The 21,606-nt window shown below is 37.5% G+C and overlaps 2 protein-coding genes across 2 annotated transcripts in view; one reads left to right on the forward strand and one right to left on the reverse strand.

The window, feature by feature from the left end:
- The window catches only part of LOC102427667 (gastric triacylglycerol lipase), a 220,920-nt gene extending 205,340 nt beyond the window's left edge, over positions 1-15,580 (reverse strand). The window contains exon 1 of the mRNA XM_014462522.2: positions 15,474-15,580. The gene's annotated coding sequence lies outside the window, so the exon portion shown is untranslated. The remainder of the gene's footprint in view (positions 1-15,473) is intronic.
- The window catches only part of RNLS (renalase, FAD dependent amine oxidase), a 216,088-nt gene that overhangs the window by 181,016 nt on the left and 13,466 nt on the right, over positions 1-21,606 (forward strand). Inside the window, 1 exon segment of the mRNA XM_006096631.3 lies at positions 12,828-13,003. Coding sequence (XP_006096693.1) covers positions 12,828-13,003 — 176 coding nt within the window.

The raw sequence follows: 21,606 nt of genomic DNA on the forward strand, positions 1-21,606 counted from the left end.
TAAATTAAGATTAAGGACAGGTGGGAGGGGAGGAGAGAAGAAAGAAAGGAAACTAATCCTAATATTTGTAGGAATAAGCATACATATGCCACATATAGTACTAGATACTTCACACATTTAGGACAGTGTAGGTTGCAAGTGATGTCAAACTCAACTCAGATAGATTAAGTAAGGAAAGGGAACTTACTGGTATTGTTCCTGAAAAGTCCAGGAGTAAAGCTTCCAGCATGTCTGGATTGATTGAGTCAACATCGTGAAGACTTAATTTTCTTGACTCTATCTTTTGCTGAATTGGATTTATTTATAGTGACACCAGGTAGTACCAAGCATTTCAGTGCTGAATCACACACACACACACACACACACACACACACACACACACACCTCATTTCCCCCAATGCCAACACTAGTCTTGGAATTGAATCTCATTGACCAGATTGGCCTGGCTTCAGTTATGTACCCATTGCTGAACTGATCACCATGACCAGTAGGAATGGATTAACTTATCATTTCAGCTTGTAGGACACCTTAATCAAGGCTGAAAGTAGGAATGGGTGATCCCCTAAAACAAAATGTGGGTTCTGTTACCACAAAAGAGCCAGTGGATGCTGAGCAGGTGATGTATCGTAGATGTTCATTCACATGATCCTCACAACTAGCTTGGAGGTCAATATTTAACTATACTATACCATACATTTTCTCCAAGGGGTTTTGGGTTTCTTGAATCTGTTAAATGGATTACCAGACAGAAGATATTTTTACCACTTATGAACCAGTTTGAGCCCCTTCCTGTCCCAAAGCCAATCCAGTACAGAAAAAAAATATTAACATGACTTGGTGTAGGCAATGTATATTTTTTCTCCCTAGAATTAGGAGTACTTACTGCCCATTCCCCAGGCCCAGCTCTACCTGTTATTTCCTATCCCTAATGTCAGCCCTTTCCAATGATCACCTTATCCTATATAATAAAAGGCTAATATGCAAATCGACTGAATGGCAGAACGACCAGTCGCTATGACGCACACTGATCACCAGGGGGCAGACACTCAATGCAGGAGCTGCCCCCTGGTGGTCAGTACGCTCCCACAGGGGGAGTGCTGCTCAGCCAGAAGCCTTAAGGCTCACAGCTGGCAAGCGCAGCGGTGGTGACGGGAACCTCTCCCGCCTCCGCAGCAGCCTTAAGGATGTCCGACTGCAGGCAACCCCCGAAGGCTCCCAGAATGCAAGAGGGCTCAGGCCAGGCTGAGGGACCCCCCTGAGTGCATGATTTTGTGCACCAGGCCTCTAGTCTATTATGAAATCTTGTCTACTTTGAAGATTTGATTCAACACCTTGATTCTTAACCTACTCCACTCTGAGGACTTTGAGATGCCCTTCTAATCAGTAGAAAATTCTCCTCAGTGGCCCAGCCCAGCCCCTCTTCCCACTCCCTCAATCCCATCTCAAAGCCTCTAGTATCCAGCATTCACAGGTATTGTGGAAATAGGCAATGTGTTGTTTATTATTCAAGTATCTGGGATTTACTTTCTCTTGGCTGGAGAAGGCAGAACATACTTTCTGTGAACAATTTTCCATTGTTTACTGGAAGATTATTTCCTGAATTTGTATAGATTTACTTATACTGGAGCTATGGAGAAACATCTTCTGAAACTGGAAGTATGGACTTTAGGGGGATTTTTATTTTATTTTCAATTCATCGTGTGGGGTTTTACACACTTGTTTACATTTAACTAAATGTCTATCAGAATGGTTAGCTTAAACGGAATTGTTTAGAGGATGTCTGTATGTCTTGTTAAACATAAGAAATCCAAACATATGTAGCCTGGGATAACAAGGATTACAAACATACATGTGTGTCAGCTTTAAAACTTCCTTTCCTGGCCTTTATTTAAAATGGCAAATGCATACATCCACAGATACGTTAGTAACCACAGGCCTAGCATAAACAAGTCAAAGACCAAACGAATGGAAGAAACTAATAGGTATGTTAGTGTTTTTTAAAGTTAGCATTTCCAGCTCAATGATTGGAAAAAACATCTTAGGGTCACATATAGAACCACAGCTAAAACTGTTCACTTGTGAGCATGTAATGCTGTCAGGTTCTTCTCTCCAGGAGAGCTGACCCATCTGGTTTATGCAACAGATGGAGGAAAGCTTGCTTTTCCTATCCACAAGCCCTAGGTGCAGACAGACAACACAGAGTCCTCTGGGAGAAAGGTCTCAGGGGATGAGGGTGAGGGTAGGGGATGAAACCAGTATGTTTGAGTATATGCAGAAAGTTATCTATAGGTAGGTGACACAGATGTTTGAGTGTTTTGGAAAAAATATGTTAAGAGTGTTAGAAGTACAGTGAGAATCAAACAAATGAAAAGACAGGGTAATTATCAACTCTAGGAAAAAAAGAAGGGTTGAACAAGACAGGGTGTATGGCTACAAAGGACTATTTGTTTCCTCAGAAGCATTACTACAGATTATTATAATGTAAACACTGATTAATGATTGTGCCAAAACTTGTTGAGCTGTTGGTTGGGGTAGATGGTGAGGTGAGAAGAAAGGTGATGTTGTGGGGAGCTGAGTTCTCATCCGCCATAATAGGAAGTCAATAATTTACTTCATTCTTTCATCCATGTATTCAACAAATATTGATTGCTTACATGCGTCAGGCCCTAAGGTAGGTGTTAGAAATGTAAAACAAGCCCTAGGTGGTTTGGCTCAGTGGATAGAGCTAGAGGGTCAGCCTGCAGACTGAAGGGTCTTGGGTTCTACTCTGGTCAAGGGCAGGTACCTCAGTTGCAGGCTCAATCTCCGTCCCTGGCCAGAGGGTGTGCAAGAGGCAACCAGTAGTTGTGTCTCTCTCACATCAGTGTTTCTCTTTCTCTGTCTCTCCCCATCCCTTTAACTCTCTAAATATCAATGAAAAAATATGCTCAAGTGAGGATTAATTTTTTAAAAAAAATGGAAAAACAAATGTTTGAGTAGCTTTCAGTCGAAGCAGTTCTCAACCTGTGGGTCGAGACCCCTTTGGCGGTCGAACGACCCTTTCACAGGGGTCACCTAAGACCATCCTGCATATCAAATATTTACATTACGATTCATAACAGTAGTAACATTACAGTTATGAAGTAGCAACGAAAATAATGTTATGGTTGGGTCACAACATGAGGAACTGTATTTAAAGGGCCAGAAGGTTGAGAACCACTGGTCTAGAGGGAAGACAGGTAAACAGACAATTAAAATACAATGTGATAAATATGATTCCAGGAGGCACTTTTCTCCCATGAGGCATCATTTTGTGAGATTTAGATTTACCGTCAAGGAAGTGGAAGGTAAGAGTGATGGCACAATTAAACCTCAGTAACTAATCCTCTGAAATGGAGTGAGTCAGCCTTGATAGGTAGGTTTGCCAAATAACGCTGGATGAGCACTTACTGGGCGCCAAGCTCTAAACTTCTCACTTTACATGGATTTAATCTGCACAGTAAACCTGAGGTTGGCACTATGGTTACCAGAAGGACAACAAAAAGGCAGATCCCTGGAAAAGAATATACAAATTGAGTTCTTTGTGAAAATACCCCACTCACATGTAACTAACTAAAAATAAGATACATTTTAATCTAGCAGATTAGCAAAATTACTCAGCGTTGGTAAGAGTATGGAAAAACAAGGGCTTCCGTTTGCTATTGGTGCGAGTGGAATTTAGCACATTTAGCTATATATGAAATAATTTTGCAATACTTTTATTTTTCACTTTATACCCTTTCACAGTGTTGGAGTAACCTTTTTAAAAAATAATTTTGTAAATTAAATAAAAGTAGTTTTAAAATACCAAAACTAATTCTATGGCATCTTTCCTTTAAAGAATCACACTGTCTGCATATAATCATACTGGGGACTCTGAGAAATCCTATACAATTTTGTTTAAAACAAACATTTCAAAAATAGATTTGTCCCAAAGAATTTCATTGTTTGTTTTGTCAAATAATGATTAATACGGCATGGGTCATCCTGTGAGCAACTCTGACCCAGGAATCACAGAAATATTATGACTAAAGTTATACAGCCAGGGAGGAGGGAGACAGAACTTCTAACTCGACATCCACAGCTCAACCGATGTCCCCTCAAAACTGGCGGTGCAATCAGGATGGAGAAAGGGATCTGATTCATTCATTCTAAATAAAGCAGATCTTGCTTCCTTTCTTTTTCAAGGCAAACTAAGTTTTTTCTTTATCTTGTGGGGTTTTTTTTCGTCAGTGTTTATCCCCCCTACACCCTCTTTCACCTCCAAGCATGTATTTTGTTTTTGAAAGGGAAAAATAGCACTGCCGATTTTTCTATCAATCTTAGATGGTATATCATAGTTTTCCTAGGAAGAGTTAGGAACTACCTTCAACAGGAAGAGAACAAAACACTTTTAGACTTGAATTATATTTCCTGTCTTTTAAAAAGAGTACCCTTATAGCCCTATCATTTCCCCCTTTTTAACAGATATTTTACCTTTAAAAAGGAAAGCAGGGGCTTGTCAGGGAATTTTGGTATCAGTTGCTGACAAGAATACAATTTCTCCATTAGTTTTTCTTTCTGGATCTTTTTTAGGCCAATTGTCCTCTCCTGTCAGTTCCCTCGTTACTGTTATCTGTGTCTCCCCAAAGAGACTGTTCATTCAGACCTCTTCAGTGATTTTCATTGGCTAATTAAAGCAATTGCTATTATCAATTAATACAGTCCCCTACCTCCAGGGAAATAATAGGAAGAAAATAAAGCAACTATTTCTCCTCAGAGACGATAGGAGAAAAATGAAATAAGCAAAGGGGAAAACTGTGAGTAAAATCATTTTTTTTCTGTGCCTGGCCCATCCTGTCATTTCAAAAGTTTACACTTCCAGAACCTTACTCTTCAGTTAAAACCATAAAATTGTGTTAAATGAGTATAAACACTTATTACAAAAGTCACCACTGAAGATAAGGTTGGAAGTAATGAAGTTGCCTGTGACATGAGTAGGGCTCTTGTAGATGAATTTTGGCCTCTGTAACCTATACATAAGAAATAGGTCTGAGATTATGAAAAAGCAAATAAAACCCATAGGTGGTCCCTCTGAACAGTGAGGCCTCGTTCCTGATTCCGGGCCAGCAGCAGACATACAGCACAGCAGACACACTGCCAACGACGTGGGATGCCAAATGGCAGAGTGCTGCATGCTTGTTTGGGTTGGCGCTGCTAAGGAGAGGAGGAAGGGGAGAGATATCAGAAGCAGATCTCCTTCCATCTCAGTCTCCTTTTCCCTCCCCACCCTTCTATCCCTTTCACCTCCTATTCTTTCTTGGAGGCTGTTAAATTTTTTGTTGTTGGAGAAACTGATGTGATTGGCTTACTCTCAGTTGCATTTGCTGGTGGGCCCTGGAGCCATATGAAAGAGCTAAATTGTAATAAGAGCTTTCATGGCTAGAGGGCAAGGATAGTTGAGCCAGTTCCACGTGGAGCGGGAAAGGGAAACTTACGACTAATTTCTACTGCCAGGGAGAAGGCAAAAGGAGAGCTAACCATTCCCACCCCCAAACTGTGGCTCTCAAGTCCTGTCCAGTTCCCCTCTTCACATGAATTTGCTTGCTAAAATTAATTTGCACACACTGTCAGTGCCAGGCCATTTAGCAGATAATGGTTCTCTAATGGTTTTGCCTATGTGTCAACGCCCCCCCCCCATTAAGATGTACATCTCAATGGAGTTTCTTAAGGTATCAAGCACTGCACTAGATACCCGTGTGCTCATTTGAATGAATCAGTAATTAAAGAAGTATTTTCACCCATTCCTTGATGCTCTTGCCCTGCAGCTATAGTGTTAGCCACTCGGTTTTCTTTAGTCCTCTATTTCCTTCTCAGGGATGAAACCTAGAGCTGGCCTTAGACTTCTGTCTTTTGAAAGACCCAACTTCTGACCAACTTGATGACCCGACTTCTGTCCCTTGTAGATACTGCCAAAAATGAACTTTATCAGGTGGAAAAGATCTCTGTAGTATTTACACCTGAAAAGGCAGTCCCAGTGAGTTTGAGTTTGTGTGACCTAAGATTGTACACTTCTCATATGGTTACAGAAGAAATCAGAAATGGTGACAAATCTGGTCAGAAGAGGGAAGGGAATAGTCTAAGTTAAATTTTTCTACATATCCAATTTTCTAGGACAATATAAAACATTGGATCTTCCTTCATCGCCTTAAATTTGTTTTCCTAAAACAATATACTTTAGGATTTTTCCCCCCAGAAGTATCTATTCTGATTCATTGACTATGCTTGTCAACCAATACCAGGCTGTTTTATTTTATTATTTTTTTAAAGTATATTTTATTGATTTTTTACAGAGAGGAAGGGAGAGGGATAGAGAGTCAGAAACATCGATGAGAGAGATCCAATTTTCTAGGACAATATAAAACATTGGATCTTCCTTCATCGCCTTAAATTTGTTTTCCTAAAACAATATACTTTAGGATTTTTCCCCCCAGAAGTATCTATTCTGATTCATTGACTATGCTTGTCAACCAATACCAGGCTGTTTTAATAATGCATTTACATACATGGCAAAGCAAGTCTTGCCTCAGTGACTTTTCAAAAACTTTAAATATTCTCATTGCCTTATTTTTTTCTTTAGAATCATTTATTCTAATTCCAAAAACTTTTTGTAGAATTACGATTTTCTTCTCACAGTTATTGCTGGTATATAGGAAAATTAATTTAATATAAAAATTAAACTAATTTGATGGATTCTCTTTTGGTTCACTATTGTTTTCGATCATATGATCTCCCTTCTTCCTAGTAATTATAAACTTTATTTATATGTTTTATCTTAATGCACTGACCAGAGCATTGATATTACAAAGCATCCTTGGTTTATATTGATTTTACTGTGAAAATCTATATTATTTAATTATAAAGTATGATATAAATCATCAGCTTAAAGATTATCTCATTTAGAGGTCACTTTTTTTCATATTGTATCTTTATTTCCCATGAATTTATATTAAATGCTAATAGATGCCTTTTAAATACATATTGAATTATTATATGTTTCTTAATTATACATGTTAACATGAAAAAATGTGCGTACTATTTAAGAGAAGAATTATCTGTAGTTTGGTGTGTTGATATGGGTAAATGTGATGTGTATCTACAATCAACATATTTGCTTGACAATTTTAAATAAATCATAACTGAAGCAACTTTTTTTTTCTATTTCATTTATGTATTTTGGTTAAGACTGATGTCTTTTATGTTGCATTACTTTTGATAACTTTCTTTTCCAAGAAAAATCACTCCGTTTCTTTCAGATTTGAAAGTTTACTAGCACTGACGTGTACACTTTTATGGCTCTGTATGTGATACATCCTATCAGTGGAAGAAAATGGGCATGCTTGCCTGTCTTTGGAGTGGAAAAAACAAAAAAAATAAAATGTCTCCCCTGAGATGCCAAACCACATATTTGCCCTCAGGCAGACTTGGTGCCAGAATTTATTCTGCCAGTATATTCTATAAACCTAGTTAAAGTAGTCATGGGCAGTGTTGCCCCAAGGCATCTGGCAGACAGGAAAGTAAGTCTCCAAAGGAACACTCTTTAAACTTAGGCCTCAAAGTATTTCTCTATAAAGTTCCTAGGAACTTTAGGCTCACAATAGGAACATGGGCTCAAAATAGGGGGGGAAAATCACAAAACACACAAAAGGCAGTACACCATCATGAGCAATAGCCACCCAAACAACAGAAGGCAGAATCACACTCATAAAGATTTTGGAACAACCAAATACACAATATGACATACTGACGATGTTTAAAGAAATAAAAGAATACTAACAGTGTGATTAGAGATAAAGAAAATCAAAATTAATCATGCATATTTGAAAAGTAGAACTTTTATAAGTGAAGAATAAAATAATTTAAATTTGAAATTTAAAGGACAAATTAAACATCAGAATACTTACATGGATGTAGGGTGAGTGTTGAACTGAAAGATAAATCAGAAGAAATTACATAGAATCTAGCATAGAGAGACAGAAAGGAAAATATTAAAAAGAGATCAAGATATATGACGATAGCATGAGAATACCTGTCATTTATCTAATCAGAGCTCCCTGAAGACAGAATAGAGAGAATGGGAAGAATTAATGACTGAACAATTTCCAAAATTAATGACAAAAAAAGAGTCTTCAGATTCAGAACACCCAATGAAGTCAAAGAAGGTAAATAAAAAGAAACTCAAGCCTCAAGATATCAAAGTAAAATAGCAGAACACCAAAGGCAAAGAGAAAACAAGGGAAATATCCAGATATAAAAGAAAAGTTACCTGCCAAGGACCTGCAATCAAATTAAGAGTTGACTTCTTAACAGCATCACTAAAAGCTAACCTACATTGGAATAACTTCTTTAAAGTGCTGAGAGAAAATATTTTCAATCTATTATTATATACCAAGGATAACTGTCTTTCACAAATAAGGATTAAATAAAGGTATTTTTAGAAAAACAAAAACTGAGAGAGTTGACCTTCAACAGAACCGCATTAAAGAACTTCAAAAGAAGATACTTTGGGAAAAGGAAAATGCCCCTGGAGAGAAGATGTGAAATCCACACAGGAAGCTGTGGATAAATATAAACAAATACTGACTGTATTAAAACAAAACTAAAAAAGTAAATCCTGAACAACAAAAGCATATAAAATCAGAGTTAAAATATTTTAAGTTCTTATGTTATGCAGAAGGATAAAGATAGTAATTTTTTTACTTTAATATGGATAATCAAGTCTATGGGTAATCCCTAAACATAGAAATAAACTCTATAACTTCCAAACTAATAAAGGGGAAGAAATAAGGAGTAAAAGTTGTTTAATCAAAAAGAAGGCAAAATTTTACAGAGAAACAAAGAAATTTTGAAAAAGTGGAACAAATAGAAAGCAAAAACTAAACTTTAAGGTTAAAGGCATTTCTAAATGAAAGATATTCATAACATATTGTTAAAAGGTAGCAGGAAATAGCAGGAAACTAGTAATATAGTTTCAATATAAAGCAAAAATTTTTAGTAATCAAGCACACACAAAAATCATAAGACTTTAGTTGATTTAGAACCACACAATTAATAAGATTCAATGAACTTAAAATGTTAATTCAACATCTAAAAAATTATATTCAAGCACACATATAATACTCTTGAAAACTGACTATGTATAAAGCCAGTTAACAAATCTTAAAGTAGCATTCAAATCACATTCTCTGACTTCACATAATTGAGTTAGGATTTGTTTTAAAAATGTATTTTATTGTAAACAGCATAGAGTTAGATATTATTTTTTTAACCCAACATGATAATATTCATCTTTAACTAAGCAACTTTAATTATCAAATCAAATAGAGACTGAGCCAAAGAAGCAAGAGAAAGCTGAGACTCGGAAGGGCAGCACAGAGTGACCATATGACCCAGCAATCCCACTCCTGGGTATATACCTAAGAGAAGTGAAAGCAGGGACTCAGATATTTGTGCATCCGTGTTCATAGTAGCATTATTCAGAATAGCCAAAAGGTCAAAGCAACAGAAGTTACTTCTATGGATGAATGCATAAACAAGATGTGGCGTATACATACAATGGAATATCAAGCAGTCTTAAAAAGGAAGGAAATTGGCACATGCTACAAAATGGATGAACCGTGAAGATATCATGTTAAGTGAAATAAGCCAGTCACAAAAGGACAAATATTGTATGATTCCACTTATATGAGGGATCTAGTATAGTCAAATTCATAGAGACAGAAATAGAATGGTGGTGGACTGAGGCTGGGTGAAGGGGAGTGTGAGGGGTTAATGTTTAATGGGTAAAGAGTATCAGTTTGGGAAGATAAAGTTCTGGATATGGATGGTGGTGATGGTTGCAAAACAATGTGAATGTACTTAATGCCAGAGAACTGTAAACTTAAAATAGGTTAAAATGACATATTTCATGTTACGTATATTTTACCACAAGTAAAAAAAAAAAAAAAACCTTCTGTGCCAACACCCCAGGAATAGTTTGCCACTGTTCCTGGCGTGTTGATAGAATAATCAATCTTAATACTTTGAGAGGAATCAACTCTGTTATCCCTTTCTAAAACTGCTCTAACCACAGCACAGATATATATAAAAGACTATTATCTACAAATGTCTCACGTTTATGTAGCACTTAATATTTGAAGAAAGGCTTTTATGTGTCCTAACCCATTTAATCCTCACCACAGCCTTATAAGGTAAATTGTAATACTCCCTTTTAATTCATGGAAGAAAGCAAAGTCTGAGAGATTAAATTGTCTAAGACCACGGAGCTATTAAGAATGCAAGGGTCCAAAATTCTACTGACTAAAGCCATTGATCTCCCAACATACAGAAATAGTTGTCAACTTACTATGAACTTTACATTTAAAATGCCAAAAGCAAAGCGCAATGCTTGTTAAACTGAATAAAGAAAAGAAAAAGATAACATCATTACCTTCTCAGTAACCAAGGAGTAATGATTATACTGAATTTGCGCTCTGAATCCTATTAACATATTTGTGGCTTTTTATAATGCTCTATTTGCAAAACTTGGTCATATTTAAACTCTGGTTGGGTGTTTATATTTTTAAACATTTGCTTCTAAAAATACCCTTTAATTTGGAGGGGGGAGAGCGGAGGAGGGGAGGTTTCCCTTAAAACGTACTGTTTTAGATTGTGGCTCTTCAATTCTCAAAAACCTGTGTCTGATTCCACTAAAAACAAGGAGCCAGGTTGTTCTCTCATTGCTATGCAAGGACTGTTTCATTTGGGGTCTTAAATCTCCTTTTTTATTGCTCTCCTTGGAGTGCAAGGCTAATTTAAATGAGAGAACCCTTTCAACAATGCACCATCATCCCCTTCGAAATTTTACCAGCTCCCCCTAGAACAAATGGCTGGGTGAGTGTAACCTCTTGATTTTCAGCACGCAGCTAGCATTCATTTTCCTCTGAAACCTGCCATAGAAAGTCACCTCAGAACCCCAACTCTCCTGCTGCAGAATGCTGACCCAATAGCTTTCACTGTCTCTGGGAAGATGTGGTACCTGGTGGAAGAGTGGTGGCATTGACACTTCCTTGCTGTGAATAGGCCTCCCTGAACTTACCACTGATAACAAAGACCTCCCTGTGGCAATGTGCAATAGGTTCCACTGTAGTGGGATTGGGTGAAAGAGTGTGAGACGTTGCACTCCTTGGTCCTTCTCTCTGTGTGGTACCTGCACAGCCTACACTGATAGGTTAAACCCTGACCATTCAAAGAGATGCTCCCTTAATTTCCTTTTCAAGTCGGTCCAGCTACTGTGAGGGAAACAGTGGACAATCCCCTCACCTTTGCACTCACTGCCCATATTCTGAAGCCCAATCTTCTCCAGACATGTAAAAATGTTTGCAGGCACTCACTTTATTTTAAAATGCTTACAGCACTTTGGGATGCTCTTCCCTCTTTGGGGGTAAAATTGATAATCCAGGATTCCCTGAGCAGAGAGCAATGGAAAAATGACGTACTCTCACAAAAAAATAACTCGACACCTATCACTTGGGCAACACCATGGGACCTTTCCCCTTGTGTGTATCGGATTCATTGTTTCTACTCCCATAGCTTACATTTATGAAGCACCTACTCTGTGCCAGAAGGTGCTGAGCACATCACATGCCTTATATATTTAATCCACACCATACACCTAACATTCTGATTTTATATAAAACAATACAAAACCCTAAAGTGTAAAGAGGTTAAGTGGGCACATAACAATAAGTGACTTATGTTGCTCAACTTACTTTCTGTTTAAAATTGTAGAAACCTACCTTACATAGATCATTGTCTTAACAATCCCAAACTAAAGAATTTTCAGAATCAGGCTTGACAGCTCCTGTCATTACCTTAAAAGCTTTAATATTCTCTTCTCTCAGCAGGGGGGAGCACCAACTACACATTATCATTTCATGCATTTCAGATCTATTATTGTTTCCCATCAACTTCTCCTGGGCTTGATTTAAACAAATAAAAATAGCAGGCAGACTCTTGCTAACATTCCTTCCAAGTCTGTATTTTCTAAATGTCTCGGTCACTTTGCTTTCAACTTCGAACTTTATTTGATTTTCCTATATTCTACTAAAGAGAGAAAGATACGAAGCAGACACTCATTATTTGTAATTGTGAAATATAGCAAAAAAAAAATGCAATGGCAAACAGAAGTGGAAAGTAGCTCCATGTTATAAATGAGGCAGACTTTTATTTTTAATGCTACTTAAAAGATAAAGGAGAATATTATAAGGTCAAGTCTGTTTTTAGAGAAAAGCCTGATTTTTTTAAAAGTGGTAACGATATTTTCCTCTAGCATTTAATAATGTCAACAAAACACTTTGAAATCCATTTATCAAAAAACGAATAAGTATTTTTTGAACATCTACTTTGTTCTTAGAATTTAAGGAGAACATAGGTAAGAAATGGTGCCTGCCCTAAAGAGTTTATAATTTCGTGGATGAGAAAAGATGAACATACCAATAATTTTAATTATACCCAGAGAAGTATATATTAGGTGCCCTTCCTTCCCATTCTTTAGCAAGACCTAAAATGTATTTTCTAAAGTACATCATGAATTTTTTCTTTTCTTCAGAGAAAATTGATTTTGGATTTCAGAAAGAACCTAGTTTTATGCTCTAAAGAGTAGAATGTGTTGCCCCTCCATTTATTGTCTGACTATTGTGATCAATTCTTAAATCTGAGAGATTGAAAGGCTGAGAGACTCTTCCATGTTACCCACCCTAAGATGTACCTTTATGTTCCTCTTACACTAGTGTCATCAGAAATCGGGCCTTCCCTCGTGATTCAGACCACTGTCCCCTTTGGAGTTACACACTTGGAACACGGCATTGAGGAGGTGCAAGAGTTAATCTTCCAGCAGCTGGAAAACATTTTGCCAGGTTTGCCTCAGCCAGTTGCTACCAAATGCCAGAAATGGAGACATTCACAGGTAATCACGGAACCCAGTAGTATGAGTACAATTTTCTTAACAGCTCAGCAGAACTGACTTGGCTTCTTCTGATCCTTTTGCCTAATGTGTAAGCATAAACGTCTACAGGTTTTATTATCCTGTTATTTCTCAATAAGAAATGCCTACAATGTTCCCCAATCTAATGTGCAAATTTTAGCATCTCCAGACATATACCCTGAAAAGCTTGGCTTTCCTATGCAAGCAAGGCAAGTTACATATCCAAATGCAGCTGTTTCCCTGGGGTTTTTCTAAATCAGTACTGTGGTTATATAGAAACCACTGTAACCTCCCAAATTTTTGCAATACGTCAAATTAACCTCATTAAGTGTATTTTGCTACCACAGTTTTCATTTTTATTAAGTTCCCACTTTGGTTTTGACTGCTGCCAGCAGAGCTCTTTGCGGGAGAAAGATGAATGCCTGCATAGATCAGCCAGTTAGGCTGGTTTTCAGGGTTAGATAAACCTGCTGATCTCAGGACTAGTTCAAACTTAAAGCTCTGTAACACTAAGTAAATGTTGACTTTTCTGAAAGTTGCTGCATATTTCAGTAGAAGTTTGTGAGTATTCCTAGAAAAAGCCTTTTGATCTGTAAACTCTGTTGCAAAGTTATTTAGGGACAGTGGAGCAAAGGGCAGGAAGGGGAAAGACACAGTGAGTTGTCTATTTTTTTTCTAAGATTTCTGAGCCCATGGATGAACTGATTTATCAGCACTGTTGGTCATCTCAGCTGTAAGCCTTCAGAAAGAGTGGTGTTGTGAGATATCGCAGCAGATTTTGTATATGTTAAAGGGTTTTCCAAAATGAAAGGAAAGGGGAGATTATAAATGACTTCCTAAAATTGCTACAGGAATATGTGTTTACCCACATTCTCGAGTTAAATTATACAGGGAACCTAGTACACAGCTAGATATAGTACACAGCAAGTCACTTTGCAATTTATAAACATCCTTTAAAGAAACAATGGTTTATGAGTTTCTTCCTGTGACTTCCTTTAAATAATTTATTAATAAGCCAAAAATATGGGTTAAAGTCTACTCATTTCTTAAAATTTAAAATGTTGTAGAAATAGATTGGACCTTACCACAAAATGGCCTATTCAAAGTTGTGCAATATCACAAAACGTTATAAAAAAATTTTTTGAACACGAAGTACATCCAAACCCTAGAAATGCTTTTTATTACAATTTGGATGTTCTCTCTTGAAATTATTCCAGTACATTTACGGCTCTGTAGTCATTAAATCTACATTGCTGCAAAGCCTGAAAGGGAATAAGTTGTCATTCAACCTTAGAAGTTTGCATTTTCCAACATTCATATACTTCCCTAGTACCTTGAGCAGCATTCTACAGAACATAGCATTGTCATTGATAGCAGAGATCTTACCTGCATTGTGAGATGACAGCTAGATAGGTGATAGCTAGATAGATGATAGATAGATAGATAGATAGATAGATGATAGATAGAATCTCTACATCATCTTAGAAAAAGAAATAATGACAGGTTCAGAGACTTAATAGCATTTAACTAGTTAGTTTTCAATTATTACTTCCAAGAGAACATTTCTTCAATGCTTTTAAAAGGTCCATCTTAGCCTTTGAACTGTAACATAAATGTGTGCACCCCTCCTCCCTTGCCATCCAGAACACATGATCTACCGTTGATAATTCATCAGTTTGTGTATGGATATGGTCTAATATAGTGCTTAAACTGAAGGGAAGGATGGTGTAAAAATAAAGACACACAAAAAAAGAGAGAGGAACAAACAACTGATTTTGACCTTTTTCCTATTTCTAATTAATGGTACCATCCCCTTGTAGGGGAAATTCCACCCATATTTTTTCCAGCCTGTGTTCCCTCTTTTTTCTCCACCCCCTCTCCTGCTCTACCCAAATCTTCCCCTATTTTTCACACTCTACCCCTTCTTTTCCTCTCTCTCTCTCTCTCTCAACTGCCGTCCCATACTTCAAGCAGTGGTGGTATACCCCTCGTTTCTACACCCCTCAGACTTAAATTCATTTTTGTTTTCTCTTTTTTGTGTGTGATCCCTACACTGCTGGGTTGGTTGGGAGAAGAAGAGAAAGGGAGGTTTTGTGTGATCCCTACACTGCTGGGTTGGTTGGGAGAAGAAGAGAAAGGGAGGTTGCAGTGATGAGCACCCACAGTGTGGCAGACCTGGAGCTGGGCAATTCTAAGATGTGTTCTCACTTAGAATATCAAAGTAGCCCGAGAGGTTGCTAGTTTTAACCACTACACCACTGAGAAAAACAAAGCCTGGGAGGATGAACAAAATTCCCGTAGGCCCGTTGGCTAGTAATGACAAAACCCACCCATCCACTTGTCTCTCGAGTCCTTCACTTTTTTTCTCTGACTCTGTGTTCCCTCGTCACAGACCCCATTTCCTATCACCACAAATTCCATAGCTTAAAACAACATAAATGTATTATCTTACAGTTCTGGAGTTCAGAAGTTCAAGGTGGGTCTCACTAAAATCAAGGTGTTGGCAGGGCTGTGCTTCTTCTGGTGCAGCTTCTAGGAGAGAATCCATGTTCTTGCCTCTTACATTTTCTAGCAGCTGCCCACAGTCCTTGGCTGGAGGCCCGTTCCGCCATCTTCAGAGCCAGCAAAGTGGGTAAAGTCCTTTTCACTCTGACCTGTTCTGCTGCCTCACACATTCTTTAAGGACCCTTGTGATTACATTGGGCTCACCTGGATAATCGAGGCTACTTTCCCACATTGGGCTCACCTGGATAATCGAGGCTACTTTCCCCATTACCCTTTATGAGAAGAGCATCAGTCCTTTAAGGCTCAAGGCACTCAAAGGAAGTGAGTGCTGTCTGAAAAAGACAAGGGAGTGTTGTGTGGGGCAGGGGAGGCAATTTCTTGTTTTCCCATGTTGTTCTCCCAGGTTTGCCTCTAAAATCACACACCACATTGGCAGCAGGAAGGTGAAAGATTTTTATTCTTTACTCATTTATTAAATAAGCATGTAATGAATGCCTGAGACATGGCTAGTGCTCTGCTCATAGAACCCTAGAGGGTTGCTGAAGGCCTCTCCTAAAACACTAAATGAAATGTTTTTGTCTTGAGTAAGATAACGGTGCATTCTTGTGGGTGCTGCTCATCAAGGAGGAAAAAGGCAGATGAGGAAAGAAGGCGTGTTGGAAAGGCTTGGGAGCTGCTCTGAGCCTCCCATTTGGGGTTTGAATAAAACACTTGCGTAGGTGGTGCAAACAAACTTAGCAAAGCGGTGGCAGATCTTCCGTGGTTCTCGGTTCCTCCCTTTTGCAGCTATTTGCCCTCCATAATTTAAATGTTTATCCAGTTAATATAGCTCGATACCTGGCCTGTGAAACATTGAATTAGGGTTTCTGTAACTAGTTGCTATATTCATTCTTTCAGCGGAAGAGTAATAACTGAAGACGCCTTTCCATGTACCTTGATGGGGACATGTCATCAGTTTGATAATCTTATTATTCTCACCACTACTTGCTGTGCTCTCCTCTGTTTCAGGTTCTATCATGATGCTCTCTCAAACTATAAGATATGTCTGATTTGCTTGAAATTTTAATTTTCCCCAGCAGTGGCCATTTTCTTCACTTTATTTGCACACAAATGGATTATTATTTTTTGTTATTACCAAAAGTATTTTTAAATAATAAGGAGAGCCCTTAGCTGGTTTTGCTCAGTGGATAGAGTGTCGGCCTGTGGACTGAAGAGTCCCAGGTTCGATTCCGGCCAAGGGCACATGCCGGGTTGCAGGCTCAATCCCCTCCCCCCAGTAGGGGGCGTGCAGGAGGCAGCCAATCAACTATTCTCTCTCATTAGTGTTTCTATTTCTCTATCCCTCTCCCTTCCTCTCTGAAATCAATAAAAATATATTTTTTTAAAAGGAAATTCTGAGGTAACTATATGCTTAGGAAAAACTAATAAACAAAGGTTTAAAAGAAACACTAAGGAGAACAGGAGGGGAATTCAGGGAGATAAGAAAGAGGAGAGGGAGGTAGCAAATGAATACATTGGTACCTTTTGCCAACTAAATAGATTTGGACTAGCATATTAAGCTTTTGTGATAGAATTAGAACTCAGTTATCTTCTATAGTTACATTTCCTCATTTGGTCTTTTGCCCTGAGCCTGTACTTTCTCCCCAATGGTAGTCTTTTCATATGTTTTTAAGAAGAAGGATCATGAACTCTTTATGAATCTGATAAAAGCTATAAACATGAAAATTGTCATTATTTCAAAATATGCAAGTACATATAAACACAACATTGCATATAATTATGAGGCTTTATAAGCAACCTAAAGTCCTCCCATAAACACAGAATTAATGACACCTGCTGTGAAAGTCTTTTTACTATCACCTCAATAAATCAAGGGCTTATTATGTCCCAGTCTTGTGTTGCAAAGAAACACAATTCACCAAACAAAAGGAATGTAAAGTAATTCAAATTTCTACTAGTATGTTTTATAGAACTTTAAAGAACATTGAAAATATTTCATCCTCAGGAGTAAGTGTTAAGTCTCTGTTCTCATTCACTGGAAGCTTCCTCAAATTTATTTGCACCCTTACGATTTAATTCCCCACACAGTTTACTCTGACAATCAGCCATGTGGCTCATCTCTTTTTCTATCTTTTCTCTCTTCAGCCTCCCATTCACATGCTCCACTTTTGACTCTATCCTTTTTATTTCCTCCTTAGACAAGTAAAACTTTGCCTTTTTCAAAGCAAAGGGGCTTCTCTTTCAGAGCCTGACATGCATTCTTCAGCATATTATCAGTTGGATCAGATGGTTGCAATCTGAACCAATCAAAGTCATTTGGACTTAAACCTTTTTAATAAAATGGATGGTCAACTTTGACAATTTAAAAAAAAATGCTTTTATAGATACAGCTAAAGAAATACAGCTGTTTGTGTTAATCTGTTTTAATATGACTCGTAGGCTGAATCTAAAAGCAGTTCAAAGCTGGTACCCCTAAGAGACATTGGCCAGTGCATCGTTATGGATTTCAGTATATGGTCTTCTAGGATAAGTATTTGAAAGAAAATAATAAATTGTGTTTATGAGTTTAAGTACATTTGTTATGTTGTTTAGTAGTGTGTTTCTGCAATAAAACCATGCTTTATTTGGTCATTCTGCCATTAGTCTTATGACTTTTCTCCCACATTTGTGTTTATAATTCCTGGATTTTTAATAATGTGCTGTGATTATGATCTTGGACTTTGGAGTTAGACAGACTTTGGTTCAAACCTTGGCTCTCCATATGCCTTTGAGCAAGCTAGATGGCAGCTCTAAGCCTCAGGGGCCTAAGCTATAAATGGTAACAACTGAACCTACCTGGAGGGTTAGTGGTTCAAATGAATGAGAGAACACAGAAGAAAACATTTACTACAGACACTAGAACAAAGCGAGTTTTCAGTAAGTGTCACTAAGTAGTGGGAACAAGAGGATGAGGAGGAAAGGTGGCAGGTGAAGGTGCTTCCATGGCCCTTTCTCCGTCAGGAGCTTAGCTCTATGTCCCTTGCTCTCTTTCATTGATTAACTCTCTTCATGCCCTCATACTGCCCCATTTTTTTCTTTTTTCATACCCTTCTCTTTTTAGTTTCTCGCTCTTCTCTTCTCTTCTCTCTGTTTTACATATGCAGATAGTTCTGGACAGGGATGTTTCAGAAGACTGATTCAATGCCAGAAGCTATGACACTTACTCATACCACAGGGACTGTTGAGTAATATAAGAACAAAGTGAGATAAAAATGGTGGATCCCTGTGGACACAAGCAACTCTTCTCACTTGAGTATTTTTGAAGCTTATAGATTTTTCAGCTTCTTGACATTCATTCCTAAACTAACTTGCACATTTTTCAGTGTTTGGCAAATTTAGCACATTTATGCCATGAGTCAACATTTCCTGGCATGAAATTATGGCCATGAGCAGTCTTGCCTATGTGCTATAAGTTTGCAGTAAACTAGGAAGAGCCAAACAGGCCTTTTGGGATCAGTGGACCATGGTATGACCCAATCCATCAACAGCAGGAACTCTAACAGGTGTCAGTCCTACGCAAACCATTGAGTAATCTCCCGCCTCTTTGTCACTAGCACATAATTAACTAGTTACGTCAGCTTATTATGAGGTAGCTACATATGTATGAGATCATCAGCTGAGAAATGCCGATCATTGAATTAAGGATGTACAATCATAGTTTCATTGAGGTTTTATGAGGAGATATTTCCCCTTTTCACAAAATCCCATATTATGTGAGGTATTAAATGTTTTAACACATATATGTTTAATTAGATTATTTTACTCAAGTACTCGTGGGACTTACTCTGCCAGGTAGTCAGCATCACACTTATTCAGAAGAACTAATTACTGTGAACAGCACTACTTTATAGAAAACTTTAAAAAGGAGTCTGTGTTGCCTTTCCTGAACAAATGTTACATATAGTCACCTGCACCCAATATTACTACTTAAAACTGGGTGATGGATGTTATTCTATGGGCATGGACACCATAAGAGAAATAGGCTCTTTTCTATCACTATTACATAAAAGTTAAGTTTACTTGGTCTACTTAAAGTAGAGATCAGTGTTATGACAAAAACCTAGCAAATAGAAAAAGTTTAGTTGACAAAAGCCATCTATACCCACATTAGAAAGTAATAATATATATTCATCATTTCATGTAACACCCATGTATTAAGGTCCTACTATGTGCCAGACATTATACTGGATTCTAAAGACTCAGAGACAGTTTCTTCCTTCAAGGAGTTTTCCATCTAATCAGCAAGGCCAACCACTAAACAGATAATCAAGTTATGGTGTAGTTTGTGATAAGAAAGGTATGCATGACATACCATGTGAACAAAGAGCAGATTTCAGAGGAGGTGGTTATAAATAGCTTTCTAAAAGATGTCCCTTGAGCTAAATTCTACAAGAAGTCAGAGAGGCAAAGGTAATGATGTTGGAATGATGTTCCACCAACACATGTATTTCCCCAGAAGCAGAAGAATTCAAGGTACATTCTTTCTCTTCACCTTGGTCTTTGCCATTATCTGTTATAGCACTTCTATAAACCATGACAGTCTACATCATCATTTTATTAGAGTGTGTCTATATCTATCTATACACACACACACACACACACACACACATATCTCTCTTAAAAATGCCATTTATTAATCCCCTACTCTGTGTAGCTCACTGAGCTTTGTAGGTAATTCCCTTCATTCTCCAACCACGCAATGGAGTTTATACTCCTTCCCCATTGCATGGGTGAGAAAGTTGAGAATTAGAGAGCTCAGTAGCTTGTGTGAGGTTCTCCCACCAGGAAGTAGCAAAACTGGAATTCAAGCACAGGTCTATTTAAATCTAGTGCTTTTAAACACCTCACTCTACTGCTGGTAATTGTTTGAGTTCTGGCTTTCTCCCAAGTATGACACATTCTCATACTATCACTTTTGCTGCTGTCAGTTAGAAATAATAATAGTTAACATGTATACTTTGAGTTTAGAAAACACTTTTATGCTTTTTTTCATTTGATCCTCACAACAATTCTGACATGTTAGGAGGTAAATATTGCTATCTTTGCTTTAAGTGAGGAAACTGGGGTTCATGTTGAATGTTCTGCTTAACATTATGCAGCTAGTAAGGGACAAAATAGAAATTGGAACGTGTCACTTGAGATTCAAAAGCCCATGTTGCACACAATATACAAAAATTAACTAAACATGGATCATAGGCCTAAATGGAAAACCTTAAACTATAAATCCTCCAGATGAAAACATAGGAGAAACTCTTTGTGCTCGTGGGTTTGGCAAACATTTCTTACATAGGACACAAAAAACACAGGCCATAAAATAACTGATCGATTGGGCTTGATTAAAATTAAAAACAATGTTTTGGAAAGACGTTGTTCAGCAAATGAAAAGACAAGCCACAGACTTAGAAAAAATGTTTGCAAAAATATATATCTGATAAAAGACTGGTATCAAGAATATATAAAGAACTCTCACAAATCAGTAGTAAGAAAAAAATGGCCCAATCATTAAAAATGGGCAAAATATTTGAAAGAGTACTGTATATTTTTATTTTCATTTTTATTTTTCAATTACATTTTACTTTCAATATTATTTTATATTGGTTTCAGGTGTACAGCATATTTAACATTTTTTAAATGGGCAAAGGACTTGAATAGACATTTCTCCAAAGAAGAGGTGCAAATGATCAACAAGCACACAAAAAGATGTCCTATGTCATTAAGCATTAGGAAATTTCAAATTAAAACCACAATGAGATATCATTTCACACCCACTAGGATGGCTATCACTAAAATAAAAAGAAGAAAGAAAAGAACAAGTGCAGTTGAGGATGCGAAGAAATTGGAATACTTGTACCTTGTTGGAAATATAAAATGATTCAGACACTGTATTAAACAGTTTGACAGTTTCTCAATAAGTTACAGAATTACAACATTACCAAACTATTCTACTCCTAGATATATACCCAAAAGCATTGAAAACATGTGTTCAACCAAAAAATGTGTACACAAATATTTATAGCGGCACTATTCACAATAGCCAAAGG

Source organism: Myotis lucifugus, unplaced genomic scaffold (genome assembly GCF_000147115.1).
Source record: "Myotis lucifugus unplaced genomic scaffold, Myoluc2.0 scaffold_184, whole genome shotgun sequence".
Taxonomy (NCBI): Eukaryota; Metazoa; Chordata; class Mammalia; order Chiroptera; family Vespertilionidae; genus Myotis; species Myotis lucifugus.